This window comes from Populus nigra, chromosome 1 (assembly GCF_951802175.1).
Source record: "Populus nigra chromosome 1, ddPopNigr1.1, whole genome shotgun sequence".
Classification (NCBI taxonomy): Eukaryota; Viridiplantae; Streptophyta; class Magnoliopsida; order Malpighiales; family Salicaceae; genus Populus; species Populus nigra.
The window spans coordinates 8,317,036-8,339,550 of NC_084852.1; the positions used below are offsets into that span (position 1 = coordinate 8,317,036).

Consider the following 22,515-nt stretch of genomic DNA (forward strand, 5'->3'; position numbering starts at 1 on the left):
TATAGATCAATATATTTGATATCACAACACGAGTAATTTACCCAATTATATTTAATGAATTTGTTCAAAAGCAAAATAAATGGTAATCAAAATAAGGAGTACCAAAATCAATAAAATTACAAACCAGAGAAAACAATTGTTTTTTTGGAGCGGTTGACATTAATTTCAAGGACATGAAAGAGAAAGAATAGAGGAAAGAAAAAAAAAAACTTAATCGCAGCCCAACTAAACCTTCTCTATGAGCATGCATCATATCACCAGAAAAAGGACAATTCACTACTCCCAACACCGCTGTGAATAGAGGATCTTGGTAATAAGATAGACCCGCACGAGCCACCTGAATAGCACGGGTGTTAACAATTTTTTTAAAATAATATTGAATTACTGAAAATTACTAAATAGCCCTTAACCAAATCTAAAAAAACCAGAATAAAAAGACTAAAACACCCTTGAATTCAACATTGTTTTTTTAGATGCATATGGTATTTCAGCAATTTAATTATTTAAAAAAATTAAAAAATCAAAGCAATCTCTTTCTGCATATTCATTTTTTATTTTCTAAAGATATAACCGTAACTTAATTGTGCTTTTTTTTTTAAAAAAAAAAAAGATTAAGAGTCTCGCGAAAGCATGGTATTTTTTTTTTGCATGGAAAAGATAATTCTACCTCCAATTCATAGCTTCATCAGTTCTTTTGTCAAGAATAAAAATATAATTTCATTGTTGTAATGACGAGGAAGAAGTGTCTCTGGCGATAGTATTGTACTTATGCCGTGTCGAACAGACATTTCTAATTTATTGTTGATTCTTTTAAGGAATGCCCGACCATTGGCAGTACTCCACCGACAGCTAAAGTTTTCTGAGTTGCGTAACCTTCTGACTTTAGACTCGAGGGAACTCTGAACTCTCATTTCCGCCCCCGTCTCTCTAACGCCAAAGCACAACAAATTCCTTGTAAGTTCTTCTCCTCTTCCCTTTTAATACAATTTGTTTGCATTTGTCTCTTTTGTTGTACATGTTTTTATTTTTGTGAACTCTAATGGTATAGCTGTTTGTTTACAACAATCCCATTTTGCATTTTCTTGTAAAACTTTTCACAGCTTCAAAACATATTTGCACAATGCTCTCCTAGCAATACGAATTGCAAATATAATACTATATAGCTGCAAATTTCAATCTGTAGTTTTGGTTTTGTGTGAATTGTTTCTGTTTTGATAATCCTAGCAGTAACTCCATCTTTCCCCTTTTATTTTAATGGCCCAGAAATTCATATTTTGAGTTCTGATTTGTTTCTATCTTATTTGTATGTTTTTATTCTGTTCCTGGTTATGATTGCTTTGTCTTCAACACGCTGATTAGTAGGTCACATCACTATATAAGTCCTTATTGAAATGTTCTCTTAACACAAATTGCAGGGTGCAGTAGCTAAATAAAAACTGGCTTTGGCTTTCTGGTAAATCTCACTAGCCGTATCATTCTCACTATATAAGTCCTTAGTGGTGGGGATTTATCCCATGGATCATATTTCGCGTTTTCCTGATGGTGTTCTTCATCATATTCTGTCTTTCCTCCCCACTAAAGATGTACTTCGAACTAGTATCCTTTCCAAAAGGTGGAAACTTGTGCTTGACACTTATCCCATTTTAGATTTCAGTTGGGGTGACTGCGTAGGACAAAGTAGTGATGCTATGTACAGTGAGAATGCTTCTGATGAATATCGCCAAATGCTAACAAAATTCATGAATTATGTGGATACGTCAATTTTCAGATTCTGCAAGTACAAGCTTAGCATGCAGAAGTTTAAACTTTTTCTTGTCCTCCCTGATCTGGAGTTGTCTTCTCATTTGGACAAATGGGTACAGAAGGTTATTGAAAATGGTGTGAAAGAGGTTGATTTTGGCATTGATTTACCTGGTTATTTACACTTTAAAAAACCCTACAATATGCCTGATGCTATTTTTGCTGCTAAATCAGTCACTGTTTTGAAATTATTCGGTTGTAATGTGAAGCTTGAGGAGTCCTTCTGCATAAAGTTGCATTCTCTTCAGAAGCTTGCACTGAAGGAAGTCCAAATGGATGATCATTTGCTTAGAAGAATTGTCACATGCTGTCCATTAATTGAGGATATATCTCTAAGATTTTGTTGGGGTTTTAAAAAAATTCAGGTTTTCGAGCTTCTCAGGCTCAAGAAGTTTGAAATCTACTCTCACTTATCTAAGCCTGAGAGTGTTGAGATCAAATCACCAAGTCTTGAAAGTTTCCATTGCTCGTTTACTGTAAGATCAGTGAAACCTATTGTTAGCGTGGATGCTTGTCAAGGACTCAAAAGTTTAATCCTATCTGGTTCTTTTGTCACAGAACTTCTATTACAAGATTTGGTTCCAAAGTTTCATGTCTTGGAGAGTTTGAGAGTTGGTGACTGCCCGGTATTGAAAAAGTTGAAAATTTCAAGTTGGAGGCTTAAGAGTTTGGAAATTCATTCTTGCGAGAATATAATGGATATTGAGATCAATACTCCAAATTTACTTTCATGCAAGTACTGTGGTTCTGTTGTACCGGTTTCATTGATAAATGCTCCATCTTGTCATTGGCAAGTTGAATTTAGCCTGATGAACACCCTTGACATTCTTTGGTATATGACACTGAAAGAATTTCTTGCGAAGTTGAATCAGCTTGTATATCTACACGTATATGTATATCTAACAACAATCATGGTACGTAATACGTATAGCAATTCAAGTTACATCGTATGCTTTTGTATATGCTTATTTGGAGATTCTTGCCATATATATGAACTACTTGATGCATTTTCTCTTTAAATTCTGGTAGACCTTTACATATGCTTCTTCAGATATATCATGATATAAGTACATTTTCATTGTGAATTTAGAGTTCACTTAATTTGGAAGACTTGAGCAACAATGCCTCTCCATATGTGGTCGACAATGTGGTCCTAACAGTACATTCTGCATCTCCGATAATGACTTATGCTAATTTTATGGATGGTTTGTTCTTCTTTTCTCGTCCCAAAAACTTGTTTATAAGATCCACTGATGAGCAAAAGAGATATGTAGAGGTATGTGTGTTGTGCTACTTGCCTAATGGTGATGCTTGTGTCACTTTCAGTTTTGATGGATATATCTTGGTAAGTTCTGATATACTAATTTGCTTGAATGGCAGTATCTTTGTGGGTTTTTGAAAAGAGCTCTATCATGCTGCAACCATAGGAAAGTAAAATGTTGGCGACATGACCTAAAAGAAGTGAAGCTTGGGAGCTTTGTAGAGAGTGCAGATGGGATGGTCGATTACAACAGAATGACCTCGAGTTTCTTTTGGCTTGTAAAAGGCCACACTCATTGTAAAATGGAATGGGAATTGTAGTACATGCTTAGGATTAGCAGTGAAGCCTGCATTCTGCTCCTTATCTTTCCCCTAATCTGTTATATTCTAATGTGTGGGATTCTTGTTCTTATTAGTAACCACATTTGTGTGGTTTTGCCTAGAGCTATTGACAATCATGAATCTTGATTTCTTGTATATGAGTTGCATGATGGATCGATGATTTGGAAGGCCTACATAATTTGGTAGCTGTCCCTGTTAGCAAGATTGGAAGGAGCAACAGTGCAATACTGTGTCATGTAAAACTTGATAAGCATGAGGGTTGAGCAGATTCTATTTGTCAGATAACCTGTAAGCATGAGGATTTCCGCACTTATCATTTCATCGGAATTTTGAATCACCCATACGCTCTTGTTTTGGTTCATTCTCCCTTTTACTGGAGCTTCCTGCGTACAAGTTAACAGATCTTTCCTTTCGTCTTGCATATTTTTGGATTAGGTATATAACTATAATTTCCTATGAACTTAACATTTCTAGTTCTGTTTGGATAACTTGGGTTGCCTTCCATACTTGCTGGTGTTTTCATGCAGATTGGAAGTGTAATTTCTTCAGCAAAGATGGTTTCTTATGGCAAGGTGACGTGGAGTGATGGAAATATGCCTTATTATTGTGACTCCATTGCATTTCCATGGTGAATAATGTTCAGTAGATACTAATTTCAATTTCGAAGTTAATCTTTAACGCAAGAGAAGAAATCGCCTGTGTTAATAATGCTTGTTTGGAAGTCATGAATTTCTTTTTAATTGAAAAACAGAAAGATATTTATGTTTAATAAAATAAATGAAAAAAATATAAATTAATAAATTGAAAATGTTGTTAACACTAATTAAATATTAAATTAAAAAACTAATCTTCATAATAAAAATAAAAGATATCTCCACATGTAAATGTTTTTCCCATGATTGTTCTTTTCTTGTTTAGAAAATATAATGAGTAGGTGGTGGCTCATGCTTTTGGTTTCGTCAAAATTTCTCTAACATAAAAAAAAAATGCTTAAGTGACACTAGTTTTAAAAGAAGTAAGAATAATTTGACTATTTGTCTAGGTTTAATAAACTCAATTAATTTAATAATATAATTAAAAAAATAAAAAATAAATTGAATTAAATAAAAAAATTAACAATAATTAACTAAAAAAATAAATGTTTGCCAACATTACAAAAAGACTTCCTCCTAATATTTTTAAAAAGTCTTCATAATTTTATTTGATCTCAAAACAAAAATTAAATGAGAACGTAATAACTTCATAAAAAATAATAATATGAAGTTTAATTCTCAGTATGTCAAATGTTGAAGGATAAATTAAAAAAAAAAATCAAATTAAAAAAAAATAAAAAATCTCAACTCGAGTTCATCTGAGTCATCCTGTTAAATCCGCGACTTGTTCATGAAACCGGAATAACCTCTTAGAAAGCAAATTGAATAAACATTGAAGTTCAATTATTAAACAACTTAATGTTGAAGTGAAAAACTGAAAAAAAAGCAAAAAAAAAAAAACTCAGATTAACCCACCAAGCCCGCGACCCTAGATATGAGATCAAAATAATCTCATAAATAAAAAAAATACAACTATAAGACTAGCCCTATAGAAGGCAAACCTAAAAAAGTTATCAAGCAAAATTCCCTATCAACAAAATGCTAAGAGATAAAATTGAAAAAAACAATTCAATAAAAAAAGGATCCAAAACAAAACAAATAGGACAAAAAAATAAGGACTAAATTTAATATAAAAATAAAATAAATCCAAATGATAAGTATAAAATTGAAAAACAATCAATAAAAAAAAGATTTAAACAAAATAAATATGAATAAAAAGAATGGGGACTAGATTGATATAAAAATAAAATAACAAAACACCTTTTAATTTTTGCAAGCCAGCACAATTCTCGAGAAGATAAGAGTGAAAAAAGAGGAAAATAGAAAAAAGTCGTCGGAACCCTAACATCGGGAAAAGTGTGGTGTATCGCTTTCAATGTCATTATGAAAGTCAACATTTAGCCACCAGGGGAAGTCGTACGCATAATTGGAACACGACAAGCTTCCCCACCCATGTGCTCATGCATTGGACGCACTAGCTAGTTGACCTCGCTCGTTTCCCTAGTCATCATACTTGTTTTAGTATCAATTTTGATACCTTAATACTTAATTGTTCTAAATCATCTTAATCTTATTTTATTTTTTAAAATCGAGCATCAACAAAGCACTGAAAGTTTCCCTCAATATTGTAAGACCTTATATGAAGGCAATTAAAACAAACTATCAAGTCAAACCCCAAATAAAACCAATATGAATGGATCAAATTGAAGAAAAAAAATCAAGTTAAGGGACTGAGATTAAAAAAATAGACATGAACTTCTTCTTGACTGTGCAAATTAGTCTCTGATGTTGGCAAAAAAAAACAAAAAACTAAACATTTCTTTAAGCTTCAAATTTGGTCTTTATAACTCTAATTATTTTAAATCAATAAAACCTAATTTGGTTTGCCAAATCAAGAATTAACCAAACGACAAAATATTTTCTTAAGACCTTAAGATTCTTATGTCCATGCATGCAAAGAAAAAAAATTACCAGAACTAATCACAAATCAAAACAATTTTAGAGGACTAAATAAAAAGACAGAAATTAAGAGATAAAAAAATAGAAATACTATTTGAATGAATAGATAGTGTTTCTCCTCGCATGTTTTATATATATATATATATATATATATATATATATATATATATATATATATATATAGTGAAATACAGAGTCTTTTTAAGGTTTTTGTTAATTGTCCTATATGTAATAATATGTTGGGAATTCCAACCGGTGATGTTCTGATATTTGCCTATTGGAGGCTAAGCACACTGACACAATATTTAACGTGGTTCGGCAAAACAACCTATATCCACGGGAGAGAGTCATTGTATTAGAGCTAGAGAAAGGTTTACAATAAATACATGTAGAGGAGGAGGATTACATCCACTCTATTCAACTCATCAACTCTCATTGCTGCTCTTGCAGCTGCTGCAATGGCAGCAAGGCTGCTGCCATTGCAGCTCTCTCTTTCTCTCTACACTCTTGCACAAACTCACCACACTCTCTACACATTTTGCTCTCACTCCCGGTGCCCTTTTATAGGCAACAATGGTGCCACCAGCTTCTATTCTTCTTCAACAAAGGTGGCTGCCAACTCCAGCTTATTCAACAATGGTGGCTGCCAATAGTCAATGGTTGTTGCCATCCATTTACTGCACATGCAATGACAACAATCCAACAATCACCCCATTTACCATTCATGTGGGGCAATTGTCCTCTTGCTTCTTCAGCATAGGCTTACATCTTGCAGCTCTTCCAAGCTTACCATTCTGAGAGCATCTGTGGCCGAGTTTACAGGTACTCGCTAAACCTTTCAATCACCAGAGTCACCAGAGCACACCTTTTCTCACACAAAAGGATCACTACAACTAGATGATCTGCCACTTCACATCTGAAGAGTGTTAACGCTTGTCTCTGGACACAACATTCCCTTTCGAGCGTATCAACCATGCTCGGTCCGGAATGATTCATCAAGCCTTACACCAAGGCTTACAGCACCCCCTCAAACGAATATTCTCAAGTGCGACAGTCATTGAGTATTTCAATGTGATCACATGCTCGCCACTCTTCTAAGAGTCTACTCATCTAGGAGTTGCGCCTGCCCTCTGTTCCACCCTAGGAACCACGTCTTACTTCTCCATGAGTCTCTCGCTCTTAGTCGTAAGAGTCCAGGTAGCTCTCCACCTTTAACCATGTGGGTAGCCCATTAAAGGTTGATCCATATCTGTCTTCATACTCTGAGTATTACAATGCCATTACCGAGCTCACCACCTTGACAAGAGTCAACCCGTTCCCAGAACCTGCGCATGCCCTTCTACTTTTTCATAGCAGCCGCATCTTAGTGCTCCACAAGTCATCCACTTATTGTCCAAGGCAAATGTCTTTTAGCTCATTGATCTTTAGCATGAGAGCAATATCCATGAAAGTCAATCTTGCATTTGTCTCCATACTCATCATAGCCACTTCATTGGCTATACACCTGTCCACTCATATCTAGCCATCACATTGGCTCTGGGCGTTCTGAACTGGGCTCATATCATAACCCACACACCTTCTCCTTAGGTGTCTCCGCTCGTCGTCATGCGGCGGTCTGAACCGCGGCTTTTATCACGGCCCTCACACCTTCTCTAAAGTGTCTTCGCCTGTTGTCATGGGACGGTCTGATCCGGGCTCCTATCATGGCCCTCACACCTTTTGTAAGGTGTCTTCGCCCGTTGTCATGGGGCGGTTGCATCCTCCTTCAGCTTGAGATGCTTCAAAGTGGCTCCAAAATTCTCTACCGCTATGTGCACGATGGGAGAGATTACTGCCACTGACTACATAGAAAGAGAAAGTTGCGGTATACTCCTCGCAATCCTCCACCTCGATTTCTATGTTTGGAGCTTTTATGTTTTTCTGCTTGACAACTCCACCTCCACCAACTCTCTTTGGTGTCTTCGCTTTTCATCATAGGCAGCCGCCTTTTATCACAGGCGTTTGCACCCCCTCAATTAGATGCCTCTACAACAACTCTCTTTCCATCCTTGCATGCATTGAAAAAGTCTTCGCCTGTTGTCTTCATCAAGAGCATAAGAGACTTCCTGTTGTACAAACTTTAATAGTCTCTGCTCTGAGCTTCATCTGGGAACACTTCTTCCCATTGCACCTGTTGTCTCATTACAGTACCTCGTTGGATCCTACGGGTACTCCTGCACAATCTCCATGTGCCTTCATGCAATTTCTGTTCTCCAGATTTCTCCATATTCCTTGCTTATATTTGACAGCAGCTCATTCTATCACAACACCTGTCCAAGTCAAAATAGGGTGCCAATGTTTATCCCCTTGCTCTATTTCTCTTCCATTATTAGGGTCTTCATCAATTCTCTCTCGAGAAATCACAGTCACCGAATCTAACTTCTTTGGAGAAATCACCACTTCATCAGATCCTTGAACATACGGAACTCAATTGTTCCTTTGTGCCATCGAATTGCTAGTCTTCAACCGTTTCATTACAAACTGCTATATATACAAAAATAGTATCGTATGGATAATCCTTCCACTAAGCAAGTTCCCAGGAAAGATTAGAGGGGTCACACTGGTCCCGCTTAAAACCCAATCTCCTAGACAGAACTTCTTAGGCCATATCTATCAATCGTACTGTCTTTCCGTATATACAACCATTTGCTAGCTTTGTTGCGGCTTTCCTTTACAAGTGATCTGGAATATACTGGTTTAATACATGATTTCTCAACATCTAACGAGACTACCAGTTCTTAGATTCATCAAGATTGGTCTTCATCAATTTTCACTCTTCACCTCAAATTGTCCACATAACCGGGTGTCCAGAGTGTCCCAATTTTGCCTTCCCTCAAGGCAATTAAAATTCTCCTCACTTAGCAGTTCAGCACATGTAATTGGGTAAACATGTGCACCTTCTTCTTCTTCATCTCCACCGACCACCATGATGCCCTTCAGATGCCTTTTAATTGGGCAATCTATATTAATAATTCACCACCACCACTTTTGGTCACAAATCTCAACAATCGAACCATACCATTGCATCTGGAACGATCAAATTAGCTGGAAACAAGTCTGAAATCGTCCAAATCGCATTTCAAACCGTTAAGATTTGATCAAAACAATTCTGGCCTGATGAACGACCCAGATTTAATCTCAGATCCGGTTGCATGTAGACTCCGCTGCACAGAATCTTATCCCTCCGCTCGCAGCTCGGCTCCCAAAACTGCTCGGCTCAACTTGGCTCGGCTCGCGGCTGATGACATGACAGGTGGGTCCCACTGTGCTGACGTGTCAGATGACTGAGCACTGACATGGCATGCCAACTGTGCATGCTGACATCATACTTATATCAGGCTGATGTCATCCCTGGCATGCCTACTGTGCATGCTGACATCACAATTATGTCATGCTGGCGTCATTCATATCCGGGTCAGTCACATGGGTCGGGTCAACTGGTATTCGGGTTGGGTCAGCCCATCCGGGCGAAGAAGACGCGTGGCACGCGTGGGGCGCGTCTACACGCGTGGACTGCCACCTTGTCGGTGTGTGGGGGCGCGTGCGGGCATGTCCGACGTCGTTTTCACCAGTGGCTTCGTCTCGGCCTCCTCTACACAGTGGTATGGTCAAAACACCATTTTGAGAACTTTCATTTTTTAGCAAAAATCAAACACCCCTTTAAACCATGTGTTCTGATACCAATTGTTGGGAATTCCGACCGGTGATGTTCTGATATTTGCCAATTGGAGGCTAAGCACTCTGACACAATATTTAACGTGGTTTGGTAAAACCACCTACATCCACGGGAGAGAGTCATTGTATTAGAGTTAGAGAAAGGGTTACAATAAATACATGTAGAGGAGGAGGATTACATCCACTCTACTCAACTCATCAACTCTCATTGCTGCTCTTGCAGCTGCTGCAACGGCAGCAAGACTGCTGTCATTACAGCTCTCTCTTTCTCTCTACACTCTTGCACAAACTCACCACACTCTCTACACATTTTGCTCTCACTCCCGGTGTCCTTTTATATGCAACATTGGTGCCACCAGCTCCTATTTTTCTTCAATAAAGATAGCTGTCAACTCCAGCTTATTCAATAATGGTGGCTACCAATAGTCAATGGTTGGTGCCGTTCATTTACTGCATATGCAATGGCAACAACCCAATAATAATATAAAAATTACTTTGTTCTTTTGCTTGGAAAGAGAAGAAGCTCAAATGGATATGAACGTGAACTAGGGCTCAGCGTACATGAGGCTTTACGCCCATAAGAATTAACGAGAAACGTGGTAGATCAAGATTAATCGTTGAGATATATATATATATATATATATATATTGAGTCGCTATTCTTGGAATAGGGTTGTTAAAGCTAGGCTATCTTATCTTTTTTTTTTTTTTTTTTTTTTTTTTTTTTTTTGATTATCGTGGGTGTCCGGGCCAGCTTGCGCGCACCTCGACTAATCCCACGGGCCCTGAAGTTAACGACCATGTAAGCCTCCAGTGGCCATCATATGAGCAGCCATAGGGTTTGAACCTGAGACCTAAGAGGGAGCAAACCCCTTAGTCCCAAGCTCTTACCACTAGGCCACCACCTAGATGGTTTAGGCTATCTTATCTTAAATTCATGAGAGGTGTTCTATGGTCTCATCACATGACATCCATTCAATTGCACACGTACCAAGTACTTCATATGACCGTACTTCATCATTTTTCATTCATATAAAATATCCCATCCCTCACTTCAAAAGTGTTCGGCGAGGCGTTTGAAATGTTGTTTGATAAAAAATTAAATTTTTAAATTTTTAATTTTTAATTTTATATTATTTTTATATAATCCTCCGCCTTTGAAAGGAAGAGGAGGAGGTTGAGAGGCCGCCCACCGGTCTACTCATAGCTTATCTCTCCAATATTCATTCAAAGCTTTCATTTTGCTATGCGTTGGACCTATCCCGTGTCTGTATCAAAACTTTTGAACAAATATTCAAGCAAAATCACAACAATGGTTATTTGAGAGGGGAAAAACAGAGCAATGGACCGTGCTGGTCTGCACATCTCATCTTCTTTCTTTCGAAAGTCGGTTAAAGTCATGCAAGACAACAGCAGTAACTTTTGGACGACAGCAACAAGTGACCACAAGTGGGCATTCTGGTCCCCGTCCTAACAACGTATTGGTGCAGTCAGGAATTGCAGCCACACTCTCATGGTCCCTCTGGCTAAAGCCATGCCTTGACTGGTAGCGTACTGCTTCAACCTTCCAGTGTACTTTTATACGACTTCATTGTCAATGAGCAGGTCACCGCCACTCGGTTTCAGGTCACCACACATGCAAGCCATATTACCGCACGTCTCAATTCTGTCGAGCTATAAAGACAACTTAAATAAGAAAGGGAAATATATACTTTGCGAGGGAAATAATGCATCTCGTGATGCAGCTAACTCTACGTAGATACCATCTCCACCTTGTTATTCAAACCCACCGTACGGGTAATTGTGAAAGGGAAAAATCTAGGCTTCATATCCATATCCACATCGGTTTTTGTGGTCGTTTTCGGGTTCAATTTTCTTTGATGCAGTGGATATGTTTAGATTTCGTTCTATAAAAATTTTGAATTTTTTTTAAATTAATTTTTTTAATGTTTTTAAATCATTTTGATATGGTAATCTCTAAAATAATTTCAAAAAATTAAAAATATTGTTTTAATGTATTTTCAAATAAAAAATATTTTTTTAAAAAAACTGCTGTCACTTAATCTTAAAGACACAAAGTACACCTTAATCTCAAAGACATGAGTTGCTAATGAATCATTAGCCCGGTGATTGAGCACACAAGGATCAAAACTAAACTCAAATATCTCCCTGTTAAGATTAAGCCCGTAGTAATTCTGCTACACTACTAAGAACTCTCAAAGGCACATGGCATGTTGTCATGAGTTTCAATTGCACTTGAATTAGATGCATGAGAAGACTAAAACTGTAGTTAATGACCAGAGTATTGTGTAATGCGTGGGAAGGAAATAATTATGTTGATAAATATTGTTAGAAGAGACTCACATGACAGCATTTTGTATGAAACTTAGCATCTTATTCCAACAGGATTAATTCTTAGTTGGAAAATCAAAATGATATTTTAGTAATAAAATTGATATAAAAAAAATTGTTTGGATGCAAAACTGATAATACCCTAAATAATTTGATAGTATATTTGATGTTCGAGCAAAAATGAATCAAAATACAAGCACTGCTAACGTATTCAACATAAAGAAAGAAAGAAAGAAAAGAAACCGAACCTATTCAACATTTTTTAAAAAAGAACAAATTAAAAAGAGAATTTGGAAACTACGTTCAGAAGATCTGAGCAATAATGTACAGTCCCCTCAAGTGCTTCAGAGTGTGGCGCCCCGGGCATGAGAGAAGTTTCCTGTGTCTTTCCAGCTTCCCTTTTGTGAAAGGTCGTATTCATGCAATTAAAACCAAAAAGGTTACGGTTAGGGGCGGAGGAGCATAAAAGACTGAGGTTAGCTGTAGTCTAGATAGAAAAATAAATTCAAAAAAACACCTAATATTTCATCTTATAAGTATGTATAGTCTTTTCTATTTATTTTTTTCGAAATCCGTTCATGTAAATAGTCTCATCTGCATTATTTCTTATTAGCCTTGTGCCTTTTCATTGGACTTTTTAGCCTTTGGCATCCCATTTTTCTTCTTACTCATTGAATAAATCTCTAGGATTTTCTATTTCTGAGAAAAGAACCCATTTTATATATCTCAATTTATATATATTTGATTCATAGAAAAACACTAAAAAATTTAATTGAAAAAAAAAAATTTTTAAAAATAAGTTTAGATATGGTTACAGTTGTTTTTTAAAGTGTTTTTTGTGCTGAAATGTATCAAAATGATTTTTTTAAAAAAATTATTTTTGAGATTAACGCATCAAAATGATCCAAAACATATTAAAAAAATTAATTTTTAGCAAAATATAATTATAATAATTTTGGAGGAACACGGTTTGCATCGAGTTCCCAGACTCTCTCTCTCTTTAGCCCCATCCCATAGCAGCAAACACTACAAGATTTAACAGTTTTACCGATGGAATTTTTCCGTCGGCGTAAGACACATATTCCGTCGGTAATTAATTTACCGACGACATCACCAACGGAAATGCTCCGTCGGTGAATCCTTCGTCGGTAATTTTTTATCCGTCAGAAATAAAAAATAAAATTACCCGCTTCATTTCGTCGGTATATTCCTCAGTAATAATTTTTTATTACCAATGGATTTACCGACGGAATTACCGATGGAAATTTCATCAGTAATTCCGTCGGTAATTATTAAAAAAAATTAAAAAAAATTCATTTTATAAAATTATAAAATAATTAAATTAACATAAATCAACACTGTATAATATATACTCAAAATGCTTGAAAAAAAATAATAAAATAAACTCAAACAAATTTGCAACAAATAAATAAAATGAAAAAATAAATTCAACTAAAAAAATTCATATGAAAAAAATAAAGTTGCAATTGCTAAAAATTTAAAAATCCTATAAATAAATCAACTAAAAATTAATCTCATATGAAAAAAAAATCTCACAACATTTACACAATTATTAAGAACAAAAACAATTAAAAATAAAATAAAAAACAAATATAAAGGGTTAAAAACTCTTGAAAAAAGAAGAAAAATCTTACCTTAATGTAGTTACAAGTGAAGCTAAGGAGAGAAAAAAAATTTTCGTAAAGCATATTAATTAAAAAAAACTAAGAGGATAAAAGAAGAAAGAAGAAGAAGACATACCCGAGCATGGAGAAAAAGAGAAGGAGATGAGGAGAGAAAAGAAGAGAAAGAAATAGATATTGATGTTTTTTACATATAGTGAAGAAGAAAAAGAAGAAGAAGAAGTAGAAGAAAAAGAAGAAATAAGTCTGTCTCTTGTGAAATAAAGGATTCAGGCTTTTTATTGGGGCACGTTAGCGATGGATTTATCCACGGATAATTGAATATTAATATTTTTTAATTATTTCATCGGTAATATTTAATTTAAATTTTCAATTTCGTAAAAAGTTTTCAGAAACCGCCAACAATTACCGATGATTTTTCAGTCCGTCGGTGATTCCGTCTATAATATTTAAATGAAAATTTTAAATCAATTCAATTTTTTCAGAAAACCACCAAATAACACCAATGACTTTTCAATCCGTCTGTGATTTTGTCTGTAAAGAACAACAATTAACAGTGCAATTGAAAAGTGAACAGTTCTGGAGCTCTCTGGAAAATACCGACGGATTTTGTCCGTCGGTGATTTCCTTTGTAATTGACATGATAAACAGTGTAAACAAGTTTACCAATGGATTTACCGACGGACATAAATTCTGTCGGTAATTCCGTTGGTAAATCTTGACATGTCATTATTTTTTTTGCTTTATTTTAATTTTTTTGTCCCTCCATAATTCCCTCGATATATACCGAGGGAATATGTCCGTCGGTAAAATCCCTCGAAAATTTACCGACAGAAATATTCCCTCGGTATTTCCGTTTGTATTTATCGGTTTTTTGGTAGTGAAATAAATACTCAATCAACAATGAGGAGTGTAACATAATTGGTCAAGCTCTAGATTTACTTCCTAAAGGTCATTAGTTCGAGTCCCACAAACCTCAAGGTCACTGAAGGTTTACATAGTCGTTAACTTCAAGACCTGTAGGATTAGTTGAGGTGTACGTAAGCTGACCCGATTATCCATATTAATAAAAATAAATAAATAAATACTCAATCGAACTTTATGATATTTCACGCACTTACCACATCTTTTGCCACCTGCTTAACTCCCATCGGTATATAATATGGTTTCTTAGCTCATCCTTCAATTCATAATGTGAAAATTTCCATGTATCATTAGTGAAGTGATAGAAAATAAAAGGCCTGAAACCAAAGTGTCTATTAATTGATATTGAAAAATAATTTATGTTTATTTGTTCGTAGCCCAGGATAAAAAAATATTCCTGGCTCCGTTCTTGGTGATGATAGCATTGATGGAAAAAAAAAAGTTTTTTTTATCATATTTGTTTTAAATGTCTTTTAAAATTAATATTTTAATTTTAATTTGTTTATTTTTACTTTTTAGGTTATATTAAGATATTCCATAAACTTTGAGAATTTCATTAGATTTACACTTCCTATTTTCAGCATAAATGAACAGAAATAAAGAGTGGAACAAATATGAAAGATACTAGGTTTAATTGAAACAAACCAAATATTTGTAAGTAAAACTGAGACAACACAAATATCATGGACAAATACAATTTACTCAATAAACAATGATAAGAAAACAGTGGGCACGAATTCAGAAAAAAAAACTAAAAAACATAGTTCAACAGCACTGCAGATCGAACAACCTGGATTGTTCAGAAAATAAAATGATAGAACAACAAGGTAAAATCAGATCTTCGAGCAGAATGACCTCAAGCTAACCACGGAAACTTACTAATTTCCAGAATGAGCAGTACAGTTGGAGATTAAAAAAATCAACCCAACATGACAAAAAAGACAGACTAAAATGGCAAAAAACAACATGATGCAGCAGCAAAATTGTTGTCTCTCCCCTACTTATTTGATGCAGCAACCGGGAGCCATGATATACAGTAAAAACCATGGTTCTTTATTTACTCTCAAGAAAACAAAAACGGCTACCCAAAGTTTCACATGGCTATAATTATGGTTTGTTCAAGCACAATGACCTCTCCTTGTTCTTGGTAGATGCAACGAAGATGATATGAAAATTGGTGATCTTGATAACGGGCTATCACCGACACCAAAATCCTTCTCTTCCTCGACAATTGTGGCCAACATTATTGTCATTGGGCGTTTAGTCACAGAGATAAATTGTGGGGGAGCTACTGTCATGAACCATGGGTTTTGTAACTTGGCCATGTGAACTAGAGAGCACAAAGAAGGCGGAGAAAGTGCCTGGAGTAAAAATGAAAAACTAGCATAAAGAAAAGGAGGAGGAGGGGATGACTTGCTTTAACACTCTCGCCCAAAATTTATAATGCTGGAGTTGTCTGTACAAATTTGAAGCCGGGGTTTAGTTGTAGCTTTCATGCGGTCACTTTGCATGTGACCAACTCTGTCAATGCATTACAAAACAGAAACCGACGGCCAATTTACCTTTTTGGTTTTTATATTTTGATTTTTTAGGCGAGCTATTTTCAATTCATTTAGAAAAATGATGCAGGAACTTTTAGAAAAACAATTATTTTTTTATTTAGTAGGCTTTCCAAGCTTTTTTATTTGAAAAGAATAGTTTTTTTATTTTTATTTTTCTATTCAACATTTATAGAGTTTTTGAGTCTCTCTCTCTCTCTCACACAGTTCTAATAATTTTTTTTGGTAAGCGAGACTTAAATGAATAAAAAATAAATGTTTTGAATGTTTTTTATTTTATAGTTGTTTGTCTTATTTTGGATGTTTTTTTTTATAATAGTTTGTTTTTTTTTCTTTGTTGAAGGTTTTAACTTATAACAAACTCTAATAATCGCTCTTGGTTATGTAAATTGATATCAAAACTCAACAATTCCTGATGATTAGTTATTGAGTATTGTTATTGAAAATCTTGATATTAAAACTCATTATGGTTTAACATATATAAAGGTATTAGTGATCTACAATAAAATAAAATGACTCGTACAAAGGTGTTAAGAACTTCCGATAGGGCATATCACACACAAAAAAATAATTGATTTTATGATTAAGGAGGTTATGCTCGAACAACATTAAGTTTGATGTTTTCATAATGGATGACAGTTTCTAATTGAGGGGGTTTTGCTCCACGAATAATTTGAACTTGAAAATGAGTTCCTTTCAATATAGAGAGAGACTGACATAAAAGTTTTTTTAAAAAAATAAATATTTTCTTTAATTATTTTTATTATTTAGTTTTAATTTTAAAAATTTTATTTTTTTATTATTTTTATTTTTCTATTCAATGTTATTAGACTTTTCTAGTTTTCTTATGTGAAGAGAATAATTTAACTATTTTTATTTTATATATATATAGTATTAATAGAGGTCTATAGGTGTAGCATACTAATGAATTAAGAATTTTACTTCAATTATAATTTTTAAGGCTTTTGCATTTATCCATAAGCTTTTATATCACAAAATCATACTAGATTTCACACCATAACTTTCCCAAAAACACATATAAAACATGTAATTCGCATATCCAATCAAAAATCTTTCTCAACACAATTACTCATACCTACACATTAAATAAACATACTATCCCATAAAATTTAAATCAATTTTGTCATTTCCCAAAAACTTTCCATATAGGTGGCCTAGGTGTGTGATTTCCCCCAATAATTTTTCATGAACCCTAAAATTGAAAAATTAAGGGTTTTTCATCCACCCATGCTAAACCCATCAGAACAAGAAAAATAAATGGTAAAAAACTTCTTACCAGCTTAATTAGAACTCAATTAATGGATTCCTTGACAAGTTTTTCTTATATACCTTCTTTCTTCATCACAATTGCCTCTCCCCCCCCCCCCCCCCTCACTCCCAAACTTGTTTTCTCTCTCAATTTTCTATTTAATTTTGTTTTCTCCACTAATAATTACTCATAATCACCCCCACAAGCTCATAAATTTAGAAGAACAAACACTTATTTTGGAAGAAAAAAAATATTTTTCTTTTCCCATGGCTGGTCACAACCTTAAATGGAAAAGGGGAAGGGAATTTTGACTTAGTTACGATAACTCCATCACTAATTTCCTCTATATTATTATGTAAACAACATGGCCACCGATATTTTGTACATTACTTTATGATTAAATTCACTGATATTTCTAAACTAATTCACGAGAAAAAACCTTCACTTTTAATCATAATAAAAGATTTCTTAGAATTTTCACCATTTTCAATTAAAAAAATTATCGACAATCGATATTATTTGTGCACACTTGTATATTTAATTATTTGGAGTTCCTTTCTAAATTTTTCTAAGGATTTTTCATCCCAATAATAAAATTTTCCTTCTTAATAATAAAATTTAACACTGGTATATAATTTTAGAACAAAGATTTATATGTCAGCCTTGACATATCGTTCTATGTGCCACTAGTGTTTGACCATCATGTGAAGGATCCTATTGGGTACACCAGGTTGTCCTTCTTCATCCTACAGTGGTGGCTTATGCCATATCATGGTGATTGAGGAGATACGACTTTAGAAAGTCACGATGGTCTTTTCTATATATTAGGTTGATTTGAAACTTTTAGATATGCTCACGTTATGTGGCTTCTTATGTTTCTATGTAGTTCTCTTCAAAAGGATAAGAATGGAAGTGGCTTTTCATGATTAGGAGGTCAAGGAGAGAAATCAAAGAGAGAAGTTTTTGTGATGTTTTGTCTCTCTTTCTCTCTCTTCAATTGATGATGATGATGCATGTGTTGTTGTTTAAATTGATTAAGGTATTTTATAGAGGACTTAAAGACAAAGAGAATAACGGTGGTCTCGTCAAAAATAAAGATAAGAGGTGATAAAAATCAAGGAAAGAAATTTTAGCTTTATAGAGAGAAATACAAGGATAGGGGTTTTTTTAGGGAGAGAGGTATAATTAGACGAATATTGTTCTTTCTAGGGTTTATTTATCTACATTTTAGCTCATATTTTTTAAAAAACTTTATGGTGACTAGGATTTTGATGGAAAAGAATGACTTGTGTTTTTTGGTTAGGGATTTTAGATGGAAGAGATTATGAATAGTGTTTTATATGGTAATTCTCATTTTCTCTCTAATTCACTCATCTTATTATAGACTATAAGTTTGGTCTTCTTCTCTTTAGTTATTTGATCCAAAGTAACTCAATTTTATTTTGGTCCATCATTTCTCTTGTTTTACAGATCACTTACTTTTCTTTTTTTCATTTTAGTCCCTTGTTCATTTCTCTTCCTATTTTTTTTCTCATTTTGTTTTTGTTTTTTTAAGGAAAACAACGTTAAAGTCAATTTGATAAGAAAAGCGATCAAGAAATACAAAATGGATGCAAATGCATCAAAAATATTGAGTTTAATTTTCTTGAAAAGGCATCAACAAGAGAAAAATAATTAAAAATTACAAAAAACAAATGCATGCAAACGGTCGAAATTTGTTGAAAACATGTTTTTTTGGATTTTTTGCTTTTTAAATTTTTGGAAAATGTTTTGAAAAAGATGGTCAATAATCAGATTATGACAATTTTTTTTTATTCTATCCATTTTATTCCTCCTATGCTAATTTTTTTTTATTTGAAGATGCAATAATCTTAGCAGTAGTAACATGGATTACATTTTACTGTAACAGAATGACCCTTGCACCTCCTATATATGTGCATATCAATTTTTTCTTCTTAATATCTTTTTATTTATTCCCATAAAATACCTAAATTTGTATTTTTCTTTTTAATGCTTTCCTTCACTTATACTTTGGCACTTAAAGTTATCCTTTTGTGCAAATTCAATGTTCTTTATGTCTTATGGTTTTTGTTGTTCTTGGATCATTTCACTCATCTAGGGCTGAAAAACTCATCATTAAAAATATTCATATGGAAGACAAGAAACATGGGCCTTTGTAATCTATCAAGACTTCACCTTGAGAAAATCTACTAGTTGGTTTACCAGGAAAGATGAATTCATAAGGCTCTTTTCAAGAAGCTGAAAATGTTTCTCACTTGTAAATATTATACAAAAGAAGAATAATAGAGCATAAAAGAGATGTATAAAGTGTATTTGTTTCTCCATTAATGAGCTAAAAGATATGGAAATGTGAAGTATAGTAGTGTACATATAGATGGAGGGCAATGAAGGAGGAATTAAGTCAGATCAACTATGACATATATATATATATATATATATATATATATATATATATATAGCCATTGTTTTTAGCATAATTGAAATGTGGAGTGTTCTATTTGGTTGTTAGAATGTATAAAGCAAGCTAAACAAATTTTTTGTTGAACTAATTTACAAGTCTAAAACCATATAAGGAAATTATAAAGACATTTTGAGAAAGGGTAGGATACCAGAGTCTAAAGTACAACTTTTTGTCCTTTTGTTCTTCCCCAAGTGGCGACTCCAATTCTTTTATTTTTTCAATATTTTCCAAACCCAATAATCCAATCCCCAAGTCGTCATGATGTCCACCGATGTATGAGAATCAATATAAACAACAAGAATAATAGATGAGGTAATCAATATCCATCTTATTTATGGCATTGTAGATTAGGTCATATCAACAAAACAAGAATCATAAAGTTATATAAAAAAAAAGGATATTTCAGTTCTTTTGATTATGAATTGTATGAAACTTGTATATTAGGTAAGATGACAAAAACAACCTATGCTGGAAAGAGTGAAAAATCTAATGAATTGTTATGTCTAATACCAATACAAATATATATGGATTAATAATAATTTGTGTTATAGATGGATATAGGTGTTTCATCACAATTACTGATGATTATTCTAGATATGGTTACGTATATTTAATGAAACACAAGTTTGAATCAATTAAAGGTTTAAAGAATTCAGAAGTAAAGTTGAAAAACAAACTAAAACGAGCATTATGGTACCTTAATCTAATGAGATGGTAAATACTTGAGCCAAGATTTTCAAGATTAACTAAAAGAGAATGAGATTCTGAAACACCATAGCTTAATAGAGTTTCTAAAATGAGAAATTGCACTATATTAGATATCATACGGTCCATGATAAGCTATGAAAACCTACCACCTTCTTTTAGGGCTAAACAAATTGTTGTTTATTTTTTAAATAGTCCTAATAAAATATGTTGATAAGACTCCATATGAAATATGTAAAGGTAGGAGACCAAACTTATCATACTTAAATATTTGGAATATAAAACTTATATGAAATGTATTATATCTGAACAATTAGGAGTTAAGTAAAAAAATATAAGTTTATTAGATATCCAAAAGAAACTATTAGGTATTATTTCTTCCATATGTTAAGTGAGATGTTTATCTCAAAACATGTTACCTTTCTAGATAAAAAAAAATTGTTCTTGAAAGGAGTAGTAAGAGAAAAATAAAACTTAAAGAAGATTAAGAACCACAAACTAACATACAATTGAAACCCAGGCATGAAGCTATAAAATTGGATGTTTAGCATAAAGCTCAAAAAACACAAGAACTCTATAGATTTGTTATGATATGTCATATACCAATAAGATATGGACTTTTCATGAAAGTTAAAAATAATGAGTTATTCATACTTGATAAGCCTACTAACTATATAGAAATAATAAATAATGACTTGAGATCATGAAATCTAAGATGGATTCTATGTATGCCAATCAAGTGTTGACCTTGATTAATCTACCTGAAGGGATAAAACTCATTAGAAGTAAGTTGGTCTTTAAAAGAAAGAGTGATATAGATGGCAATTTACAAGCATAAAAAGTTATATTAGTTGCCAAATGTTACAGATAAAGACAAAGGTTTAATTTTGATGAAACCTTCTTATAAGTAGCTATATTAAAATATATAAGGATTTTACTTGCTACAGTTGCATATCATAATTATGAGATTTGTTAAATAGAAATTAAAATTGTATTTTTAAATAGGAATTTTCACAAAGATGTGTATTTGACACAACCTAAATGTTTTGAATATAAAACATTTGCCAATAAAGTATTCAAGTTACAAAAATCCATTTATGGACCTAAGTTTGAAAATTTGTTTTGATGAGATAATGAAACAATTTGATTTCATCAAAAATATGGATAAGCCTTGAATCTATAAAAAGGTTAGTGGGAGTGGAGATATTTTTCTAATATTATATATAGATAACATATTATTGATAAAGAATGATATTTTTTTACTCTAGTCAATACAGATCTGGTTGTTCAAGAATTTATCCATAAAGGATATAGGAGAAAAAACTTATATACTAGGAATAAATATCTGTAAAGATGGGTCTAAAATGTTGCTTGGATTATCCTAATCTATGTACATAGACAAGATATTAAAATAGTTTAATAAGGAAGAATCTAAGAGATGATACTTACTAATATAGTCAGGAATACGTGTCTCCAATGATATATACCCCAAGACATAAATTGAGAGAGATAGGATGAAAATGATACCTTATGCTTCGCTTATATGATCCATCATGTATGTGATTGTATATACAATACCATATGTATCTTATATGTAATGGACTAGAATCTTATAAAACAATTTTGTCATTTCAAATGATTAAATTACTATAAAATGGGTTGTATTTTTTATATAAAAAAATCAACATAATTTTCCTTGTGCAAATGCCCTTCCCAAAATATATCAAGTCTTAAATTATTAACACAAACATGGCCTCAAGCTCACCATCCATCAATTTCATAAAAAAAAATATAATTATACACAATAAACATACAAAATAGCAAGACCATAATACTTCTTTGAATATATATAAACATCCTAAAATAAAATAAAAATAAAAATAAAAAAGCCATCCTTTATTTTTGTTTTTCTT

The 22,515-nt window shown here is 33.3% G+C and overlaps 1 protein-coding gene across 2 annotated transcripts; it reads left to right on the forward strand.

Moving 5' to 3' along the window:
- Positions 1–707: 707 nt before the first annotated feature.
- On the forward strand, positions 708–3,763 carry LOC133693459 (F-box protein At5g03100-like). Of its 2 annotated transcripts, XM_062114680.1 has the most exons (4): positions 714–954; positions 1,416–2,714; positions 2,891–3,076; positions 3,181–3,763. In XM_062114680.1, exons 2-4 carry the CDS (start codon positions 1,515–1,517, stop codon positions 3,379–3,381), a joined length of 1,587 nt encoding a protein of 528 aa, XP_061970664.1. In that variant the 5' UTR covers positions 714–954; positions 1,416–1,514; the 3' UTR covers positions 3,382–3,763. The 2 variants fall into 2 exon arrangements, with proteins under 2 accessions (XP_061970671.1, XP_061970664.1); XM_062114687.1 differs by lacking the exon at positions 2,891–3,076 and having other exon boundaries at positions 708–954.
- The last annotated feature ends 18,752 nt before the right edge of the window (positions 3,764–22,515 follow it).

Bases quoted from the DNA above. Each gene is read 5' to 3' on its own strand.
- LOC133693459 (XM_062114680.1), top strand. From the start codon at position 1,515: ATGGATCATATTTCGCGTTTTCCTGATGGTGTTCTTCATCATATTCTG. The intron at 2,715-2,890 runs GTACGTAATACG...TTGTGAATTTAG, and splicing joins TATATCTAACAACAATCATG to AGTTCACTTAATTTGGAAGA. The intron at 3,077-3,180 runs GTATGTGTGTTG...CTTGAATGGCAG, and splicing joins AGCAAAAGAGATATGTAGAG to TATCTTTGTGGGTTTTTGAA.